This window comes from Lates calcarifer, linkage group LG2 (genome assembly GCF_001640805.2).
Source record: "Lates calcarifer isolate ASB-BC8 linkage group LG2, TLL_Latcal_v3, whole genome shotgun sequence".
NCBI lineage: Eukaryota > Metazoa > Chordata > Actinopteri > Centropomidae > Lates > Lates calcarifer.
The window spans coordinates 24,858,881-24,869,234 of record NC_066834.1 but is presented as its reverse complement, the minus strand read 5'-3'; the positions used below and the strand labels follow the sequence as shown (position 1 = coordinate 24,869,234).

Here is a 10,354-nt window from a genome sequence, read left to right as displayed (position 1 = left end):
AAAAAAAAAAAACACATGAGCAGCTCCAGTTAACAATTAACTGAGCGGATGAAAACTACAGAGAAGCCTGCGAATTCATGAATAATACATAAGTGCCATCACTGCCTAATAACATTTTTTAAATCTTGCTAATTAAGAGTCCACAATGGAAGTAAAGCCAAAGCTGTGATATTGTATTCTGTGCAGGGTAATATATTAAAACCGCAAATGTATTTTGCTTTGGTGAGTATGTCAGAGGTAATTAGGCTGATGGATGGAATATGTATATGCTCTAGATATTTTAGAAATTTATGTCCCTGTGGCCACAAATTTTTGTAATAGCCGTCTTTACTCTTGTCCTCTGTCTATCCACTATCCATATACTCACATCCAGAGAGGGCAGAGAAATGGTACTTGAACCCAGCAGACCAGCAGACTTCAGTGGGATGGAAGCGACCCTTCAGGTGCTGCTTGACAAAGGACACCAGTTTTCAGATATACCACATGCTGGTACAGGTATAAAGAAGACTGGGTAGAAGGGAGAGTCTGAATCACAAATCATTGTTATTCTCATCTGGTTTCTCATTTTACAGCCATCATTCCTGTCAGGTTTTTGAAAAAAAAAAACATATATATGATGTACCTCTTTGAAGTGGAGGAGCTTGTCAAAAGTGGTATGTTATGTTGTCATGAATACTAATCTCTTTAAGGCGATGATGTGGTCATCTGTAACAGTAGCAGTATCAGGTTCTGGTGTGGAGTCGTCATTGGTGGTAGTAAAAACTGATAACTGTAATAATTCACAATTTATTATTATCATTGAAATTGTTAAGACCACACATAAAGATAGCATCCAGGAGTCATGAGCAATACACTGTACTCTTCCTCATTAGGAGATGATATGTGTTAGTCTGATTTACTGTAACATCCTCTTATGGCTTCTGATTGAAGCATTAAAAAAACATGTCTTACTAGTAGAGACATCTGCTCTGTCATTTGACTGTAACACAAATACTTACCTCAGTAGACTGTATTATCATGCATGAAATAAAGTAAATTGTGGGTATACCACTGGCAGTATACATACTGTAGACTATGGCTGTAGTCAGATGAGCAAAAAGTTGAGCATTAACTTTGATATGCAAACAGCAGTTTGCATATCACAGCTCAACAATCAGCAAGGCATATCATCTAACAGTAGGCTAACTTGTCTGTGTTAGGATGCTCCGTCAGCATTCATGTGGCTTTGATGAATTTGGAAAGTTGCATGTAGGTCAGCTCTGTTGCTATCATTTCAGTATAAAACACAAGTTAAAATGATTTAATATGCTGCAGATATTGGTTTATTTAGGCTAATACAGCTACAAGGTAGGGTGCACTCACTGAACTGTGGCCAATTTAGTTAATCTAGAGATAACGTGCAGATCCTTTTCTCCTTGTGACTGATCGATTGCTTGAGGAGTGGGTACGATTTCAGTTGACCAGGATTGTCCTTGGTTGACTACAGCCCTGTTGTAGACTGTTCTGCTCTTCAAGACCAATGAGAAAACAGACCCTGCTGCAAGTGTCCACAATCTATAACAATCTACAGTAACATAACTCACTGTTAGGCAGGCACTCAGCAGTGAGTAATGTTACTGAGCTCATGTACTGAGAAAACAACACTTAATGTACAAAAGATGGCCCTCTGACCTCTGTGGGTGCTGTCTGACTTAGATTCATTTATAATCTTCAGACAAACTGATTTGATACTCTCCTTCTTTTTTGTGCCTGTATTTTGTTTTTTTGTTTTTTTTAACACACCCAAATTTAACCTTCAAGCAACAAGCTGGAATTCAGATGTGATGGCTGTAATATACGGTATTAAACATCATTTGTCATTTTCAATATCATAGAGTAAGATTGTGTCATCCTTTTTAAGTCACACTCATCCTCTCTCCTCTTACTTGGGTAATCAACTTGTTCTCTCCATGCCAGTTTCTACCCTATTTAGATGATGTTGGTGGTGATGGTGATGTCAGTAGCAGTGGTGATGATGATGACCCCAGTCAAATGTGACAAATCTTGCGTGAACATTATGACCTGATTCGAGAGAACTCTAACAAGTATCCCAGTTTCTGCGGAGACTCAAGGACAAATAGAGAAATATACAATATATTTTAGTACAAGATGACTCACTGGCACGCATGAACCGATATTCCCAATGAAAAAAAAAATGTAGAAGTTTGTCTTGTGAATTTAAGCTGTTGAATTAGACACCACTTAAACAGACTCAAAAGATGCATAATTATTCAATAAAGAACTATTTAAAAAGTCGTTCTGTTGTTTGTAAATCCAATTAATTTGTAGAGGCACCATTAGGCTGAGCACCAACATGGGCAGATGTCTGTTAATGACCCCCACTGAAATTTGTTGTAGTATCTAACATTCAAATAGACAGGGAAGTTTTAATCCAGAGGACTATGACCCGTGGGTAAGTTATAAAAGTCTGAACTATCACCACCTAAAATGACTGTAACAATGACTGATCAGTCGTTGAACTGATAGCCAACCCCATCAACCACACTGCAGATATATTATGGTCATTCTGCTCTGCGGGGCAGTATTTAGTGTTCTATAAAATGAGGGTTCACTTAACACTATCTGTGCTTATAGTGGCTGTAAATTTACACTCAATCATTTTTGTAGAGTTCTGCTTATTTTTCATTGTATTGTTTTGCCTGTGAATTTGTTTTTACTCTATTAATTATGTAATAATAAAAAGTTGTGAAATTTAAACAGACAGACATTCACCAAAAACTTGTGACTTATTTTAGGTCCAACTCAGCTGACATACTGCAACACATTGTTAACTGCAAACAGATTACATAATTATATTTTCAAGGAGCAGAAGTTCTAATATGCTGTATGTATCATATAAGTCATTATTGGGACCAGATTTGTGTGTGTGTGTGTGTGTGTGTGTGTGTGTGTGTGTGTGAATGGGCTACGTTACTGTATCCCTGCTCTTTTCCTTTCTAACAGTTTGAGTGGGAGTGACAGCAGTCTCTCCTCTACTTGAGGCTGAAGCTTGACTTATCTCTGATACAGATAGACCACACTTTGAGGTAAATCTGTCTCTATACCATTAATGACGTCAGTGTGAGTATCAGAGGTTCTTAAAGGTTTCTGTTCATGGGTTGATTCACTGTGACACTAAGGATTTTTTAATGTTTTTTGAGCATTGTGTTACACTGTTATTAATGGATTATTATATAATGTTATATAATGTTATATAATGGATATATAAGTGAAAAGACCCATTAAATTTATCCAAAGTCCATTAAGTGACCCCTGACTGACTACCCTAAATTACTCTTTTTTTAAAAAAAAAAAAAAAAAACTGAATTAAACAGATTTAATTAAAAGTAATCACTTTTCCTGAAGTGGCAGAGACCACAAGGCATTACAGAATAAGGCCGGTGAATTTCTGCATTTTCCTAAATGTCAGCTATTCCCATGAGCAGACCAAAATCAACAATCATATCCTTTACTGTGTTCCTCTGTGCCCCATAGCTCAATTGTTGTCCTGGACCTATTAAAAACACATCAATGACCCACTGGGTGACGTGTTTCTTCATTACCACAAACATGGGCACAGTTTATTATAATAATATAATAATTCCCACACGCTGTTTTACTGCCACAAATACTCATTGGCTCACTTCATCTGCATCTGAAACTAGTCCCCAACAAATCCTTTACCTATTTTAAATACACTAAAATGTACAAGAAGCCACAGTACCCAGCTTTTTCAGAAAAATACTGGGAGTTTAAAATGAGTCCAGACAGTTATTTTTTGTTGCACATCCTTTCACATTCACTTTCATTTCAGCTGTCCACTGCACTCTATATAATGACAGCAGAGAATGGCAAAAAAAAACCAACAACATTAACAACAACACAAATCTACAAAGACTTAAAAAAAAAAAGAAAACACATTTTAAAAGTTGAATCAGTCACCCCACTGGTATCTAACCCCTGCTTGCAGTTGTCCTTTTGACAAGCTTTTTCCTCCAACATTTTTGTTTTCTCTCTCCCTCCCGCTTTGTTGGCCCCCCTCATCTCTTGCCACTACATTTCTGCCAAAGAAATCTGGCATGATTGTTAATTTCTGATATCAGCCTGGAACAACAGAATATCAAAGAGCCGTTGTCACCAGGATGTCTGCACTGCAGGGAGACCACCTCACAGGGAGAAACCAATCCTATGATTTTTCGAGGTGTGACTGTGGAAGAGCAGCAGTAGGAGAGGTATCTGCCCCTGCGACTGATAAGAAATGACTTTTAGTGACACTTTGCATGCTGACCACTGGTGCTGTAAATCTATGAGATGTTGCTCAGACAAACAAACATACGTACTCACAAATATATATATATATGTGTGTGTGTGTGTGTGTATATATATATATATACACATATATATACATATATAAATAATTCCATACACAAGCCTTTGCCAACTGGAGCAGCTCTGCTGTTAGATTACATCTCCCTCTGATGTGGGGGAAAAAAAAGTGCTGTCCCCTCCCACAGGCCAGACGGTAAACAAAAATCAGAAATGCTGCACTGACACACAACAACAAACAGATGACACATCTGAGAGACCAAAGAGGGAAATTATTCATGCTCTCTGTTTTAGATCATTATGTTGAAGTGATTATTAAACAGGGATGGATAGTAGAGGGGGATGAGGGCAGAGAAACAAGAGATTGGAATAGCGATTTGATATGAGAAAAAAGAAAAAGAGAAAAATATGGCAGAGTTCAGTGAAAGCATGTGGGTAATAATGAATGCAATCTGTATTTAGATGAAATCAATCTATGTGGTCATCCCCGTTGTGATAAACTAACTGTGATTAAATATAGTGGTGGTGTTTGGAGAGACATTTTAAGCAATCCTTTGCACAGAGCTGGGTTACCTGTCTCCTCCTGCTTCCAGTCTCTTTACTAAGCATGATGACTAAGCATAATGTGTTCTGACTCTCACTCTGCACTTAACAAACAGATACATATTAATCGTCCTCAGAAAGAAAGGAAATAAGTGTATTTGCCATTTGTCAACATAACAAACACACACATGAACATAGGACCTTAGCAAAGTTAGAAATACCAAAAACTTTCAGCCAATTAGATCTGAGTAGAGGTGGAAATCATTTTTTTTCTGATTCAAATAATTTTATTCCCTTCAGTTCATTCCCTGTCTATGTATGTTTGTTTGTTTGTTCAAAGGCAGTGCGTAGGCTACATCAGTAAGTGAATGCATCACTATTCATCACAATTGAGGGTTGATTCAGTTCTCATTATTTATTCATTGGTATTAATTAAGGAGAAATTAATGTAAATATTATCTCAAAAGAACATGTAATTGGTTTATGCAAATAAAAAAAATCTCTCTTTTTGTGAAACTTTGTTTTAATTAGGCATTACAAATCTTCCACACATCACCTCCCTTTCCCCTCTCAGACTGTTCGTAAATCGTCCACCAGACGTCGCCGTTGCTTCCTCTCTCTCTCTCTCTCTCTCTCTCTCTCTCTCTCTCTCTCTCTCCACGCGCCCACTTGCCATCTGCCGCGGGGTCACGTGACACATCTGTCAGGGGACAGCATGGCGGACATGCATGTGGAGCCTCAAAACAAATTGCATCGACTGTCTAGCTAACCCCGCCGCGAGAAACATCGATACCGCGCGTAACGGCGGGCCGGCGGTGCCCGAACAGACAGCAGAATGGACGAGGAGAACAAACTCCAGTTCCCGTCTCTGCCCGCGACCAAGGAGGACCTTCTGGTGAGTCTGCGTTAGCCGACATGTCCACTGTGTCTGTGTGGCTAATCTGAGCTAACCTCCACTCCAGACCGGTTGTTTGACAGTTAAAAAAAATATCCGCCCAACAGAAAAATTGTGTGCGGTTTGGGGGCATAGCACATTAATGTTTATTTGTGAAACATTCTCGTGCCTTTCTTTGAACACGTCTGAGTGTGTATTTGTTAGCTTTTCTTCCCACTGAGCCAAACACTGAGTAGCCTAGCCTCCTACAGTTAGCCACGTATGTACACAAAGTAAACTGGTATGCCCCTCTTCCCGTCTTGTGGCTGGAATGTCTCCAGAAGCTGTCACTCAGTAAAGCAACTTAGCAGGATGTTCCACAGCTTCTAACCTTCCTTTTAAATTCCCCTTTTGCAGGACTGGGCTTATCCAATGAGACGAGAAATGCAGGTATGTGAGATGAGTCTATCGTGTGATGGTTAATCCTGACAGCAGAATGTCCTTATTCTTGTTTCAGTGGGTCATTACACAACAAGCGTATGGATTCACAGGGTTCTTTCCCACCGCAATTGATACCATATTCTGAATTAATGCTGGTTGAAATATCCTGAATATCACACTCTTTGGCAACTATAATGCAATCCAGTGCTTGACAAACATATAGGACAATGTGTTCTTGTTCTTGTTGATTCCAACCATACTGCTCAGCTTTATTTCATTCTTTAAGACTAGAGCATCTTTTGGGTGTGGGCAGATACTGTTATTGGCTGCTGAATGCACCACTACAATGCCACGTACACCAGTAAAGACATTATGAGAGGTTTAAAGAGGCTTTCCCTCTCATCCTGAGTGAATTAACATCATCTTAGGTTTAAGTAGTTCCTTTGTACATCAATTAATGTTACAGCCTGTGTTGTTAATGTCTTGTCCTGCTCTATCTTTAACTTTCAGGAGATATTACCGGGACTGTTTTTAGGTCCCTATTCTGCTGCAATGAAAAGCAAGGTAATTTTTATAGAGTTTAACCGCTGATCCTTGGAGACAGTGACACAGAGGAACTAATACATTTTCTGCTCATATTTGTCTAGCTCATATTACTTCTCTCTCTCTCTTTGCCCAGCTGCCAATTCTTGAAAGACAGGGCATAACGCATATTGTGTGTGTCCGCCAAGACATTGAAGCCAATTTTATCAAACCTAATTTCCCTCATACATTTAGGTAAGTAAATATGCACTCAAACATAGTATGCTGATTGCATTTTTGTGTAAAATGTAGAAAATTAGTTTTACTCAGGTTAGTTCTTGCTAACCCGTGAACTAAATGCTGTTGCATCTTTGCAGATACCTTGTGTTAGATATTGCTGACAATCCAGTGGAAAATATAATAAGATTTTTCCCTACGGTGAGTTACAGAGTGGGCTTTGTGCTTTGCTTTTGACAATCTTCTAACTGACTGAAATGAGACGTCTAGTGTTCTCGTTGTGCCTGATATGCTGCATTTCATTTTCCTCCTAACAGACTAAGGAATTTATTGATAGCTGCTTAGCAACAGGAGGTAAGAAAGCATGCAGTTTCTATTTTTCACACTCAGAATGTCAAGTAGGAACACCAGTCTTATCAACAGTCCCCTGTCTTTCTCTTCTCAGGAAAGGTACTGGTTCACGGTAATGCAGGGATATCAAGAAGGTGAGCTTTGTTTTGATTTTTGTTATCACGCGATTTCCTATCCCACTTCATGCATTAATCCCACTATGCACTGAGTTACCATATAGCTGCTTAAGTTTCTAAAATAATCTTCTATGCCATTCTAAAATTAGAACAGTAAAGTGCAAATTACAGCTATGTTTATTTATTATTTCTTTTAGTGCTGCCTTAGTGATTGCATACCTTATGGAAACATTTGGGATGAAATACAGGTAAGTTTTTTCTCTGTTTGTTTGTATACTCTCTCATATGAAGTTATTGCTTTCTGTTTTAACCCAGAAGGAAACTTTTCTAACTTTTCAAACAAATTCCATTTTCTTTTGTACCACTACAGTGTATGCCAACTACGTAAGCCATGCCTCACATAGATCCTGAGTTTAGCTTGTGTCTACTGTATGCAATAATACACAAAACTACATAAGACAAATAGTACAGTACTGTGGAGGTACCTCAAAAATATACGTATACTGCTGCGTAATCATCAGAAACTTTGCTCAGTTTTCATCTAAAGTAGAAGTACTTCTGCAATTTACAGCTGTATCAATAACATACACTTGTTGCAGTTTGCAGTGGTAGAGCTCAGTGTTTCAGAGGCTGTGATTGTTACCCTCTTGTCATGTTCACCCCATAGGGATGCATTCAGCCACGTCCAGGAGCGAAGGTTCTGCATCAACCCCAATGTGGGCTTTGTGCATCAGCTACAGGTAAGACTCCACTCAAGACAAATGGGTTTATGATTGATTGAAGTTATGATTGATCGACATGACAGTCAAAAGTGAACATGTAAAACTCATTTTTATTAATGTAAATAAATAACCTACTAAGCTGGTGGTCAAAACAATGTACTGTCTTGAGCCCTTTGACTTGCAATATGAAATATGGGATATAAGTTACAGTTGGTAAAATATCCCCAGAGGGTGACTTGAGAAAGGCTCATTCAGGTGACCTACAGAAATAATTGCTCTGTTTTCAATATACACACACCATCTCTGCAGTGTTATTTTAGTCAGCCTTTGTTGGCCACATTTAGCAGGGCAATTATTTATTTGGACATTTGGCTTGCAAGCAACATTAGCAATTAGTCTGTTTTAAAGTAGTGTAGTCACATGACAAGCATGTGTCTGTACACCTGTCTGTGCTTGTTGTTTAGGGTAAACGCCTATCCTGATGAAATGATAACAGAGAAATTGTGGTAGTAACCATGACGGTTTCCAGGTTTGGGATTTGACTCTACATTACTGCCTCTGATGTTAACCTGTAAAACTCCTATAGCTGCAATAATGAATGTTTGTTTCCTAGGAGTATGAAGCGATCTACCTAGCCAAATTGACCATTAAGATGATGTCACCAATGCAGTTGGGCAGGTCTTTCTCTTTACAAGCTGGAATGCCAGGTTTGTACATAATGTACCCAGTACTGCACAACCACATCAGTCTCCTTGTGTCTGTCTGTAACTGCATCGGCACAAAAGAAAAAAGCTTGGCTGAAGCTGCAGCTGAGTGGGAATGAAAGTAGAAAATTGAACACAGAGAGCCTTAATGTTTCTCAGACAGACTTATTCCAGAGAAGCACTCAAAACAAGCTGGCATAATGTTGCCACCAGCATTAAGTATACATGTTCTAGAGGTTGGATGCACATTTGAACAAAGTAACACTTTCACTGTGATAGTTTTTCTTTTGAATCAGGCTCTCATCAGTAAATGAGTCAGCTCCTTTGTGGATGATTTCATACTGTATTCATGTTTTCTCAACATCATGAGTGTTTCTATTTAAAAGACACAGACACTAATGTTCAAACACTTACAGCCCTCAAGAACTGGCTCATAACTTCCCTTAAAACTAGATTTGTTGTATGCTGGTGGCTTCACTTAGTTCAGACCATAAGTACTGTATTTTAGGGTAAACTCCAGAAGAACACTTGTTCAGCTTTTGAAAACCATCATTTCATTAAAATGATAACAAATTTGTTTTTCAACTTAACACAGTGGGCCATGACGGGGAACTTGCTTGTGTCGATGTGTACAGTAGATTCATTGGTTCTTTGTTTGTCTCCACATTTCTTTAACAGGAAGCCGTAAGCGTAGCCTGGAGGAGGATGAAGACTTTGGGGCAATGCAGGTCACAGCAGCACAGAACGGATGAGCTTTGCTTATATTTAGCCGTGTGGCGCAGTGCACTCAATTTTCTTTTTTACATTTTTAATGGGATTAAAAATGTAAATATTTGAACTTTTTCTAAGGGGAAGGGACGAGGGTGGGAGGGGGACCACTCATGTCTGAGACATGGAGTACTGATGGGGAACGGGCAAATTTGATAACCATTTTTTTTTTCTTGAACTGTATGCACTGATGGGAGATTTTTTGCAGTTTTGTAGTATTTAAAGCATTTTGCATTTGCAGCGGGACAGTATTGCAATAATGCACTTTCGATACTTGAATTTGTGTAGACGACCAGAGGGGGGCAGTCGGCAAAAGGGAAAGTAGCCAAGATGTCGCCCAGTGGAGGACTCGAGAAGAGGAATAGCTAATGCCTTTATTTTGGGAGTAATAGGATTATGGACTAATATCAGGCTTAATGTGGGATAGTAAAGAATGGAAAAATAACTCACTGCTTAATAAAAACAAGTCTGACTTGAGTCCTATTGAGCAGTGTTTTTTTATAACATAATGTAATGCTCTGCTTCACCAACCTTACATTATTTATTGCCTCTTTTGAACTTTATTACTTAAAGACACATTTCATAGTCACACATTGAAAAATAAGATGAAGTTATGCTAAATTCTGTTGTACTTTTTATTATTTCAAACCTTTGTGGATATTTTCTTGTGTTTGTCAGTAGCTGACGTACTTTTATTAGTTCACTGTCCTA

The 10,354-nt window shown here is 38.6% G+C and overlaps 1 protein-coding gene across 1 annotated transcript; it reads left to right on the top strand.

Moving 5' to 3' along the window:
* The first annotated feature begins 5,582 nt into the window (after positions 1 to 5,582).
* On the top strand, positions 5,583 to 10,117 carry styx (serine/threonine/tyrosine interacting protein). The gene is made up of 11 exons (XM_018666962.2): positions 5,583 to 5,803; positions 6,200 to 6,232; positions 6,734 to 6,787; positions 6,903 to 7,000; positions 7,123 to 7,183; positions 7,300 to 7,336; positions 7,428 to 7,467; positions 7,647 to 7,697; positions 8,117 to 8,189; positions 8,785 to 8,878; positions 9,554 to 10,117. The coding sequence occupies exons 1-11, from the start codon at positions 5,744 to 5,746 to the stop codon at positions 9,625 to 9,627; spliced, it is 675 nt and encodes a 224-aa protein (XP_018522478.1). The 5' UTR covers positions 5,583 to 5,743; the 3' UTR covers positions 9,628 to 10,117.
* The last annotated feature ends 237 nt before the right edge of the window (positions 10,118 to 10,354 follow it).

Bases quoted from the DNA above. Each gene is read 5' to 3' on its own strand.
- styx (XM_018666962.2), top strand. From the start codon at position 5,744: ATGGACGAGGAGAACAAACTCCAGTTCCCGTCTCTGCCCGCGACCAAG. The intron at 7,468-7,646 runs GTGAGCTTTGTT...TATTTCTTTTAG, and splicing joins AATGCAGGGATATCAAGAAG to TGCTGCCTTAGTGATTGCAT. The intron at 8,190-8,784 runs GTAAGACTCCAC...TTTGTTTCCTAG, and splicing joins GCTTTGTGCATCAGCTACAG to GAGTATGAAGCGATCTACCT.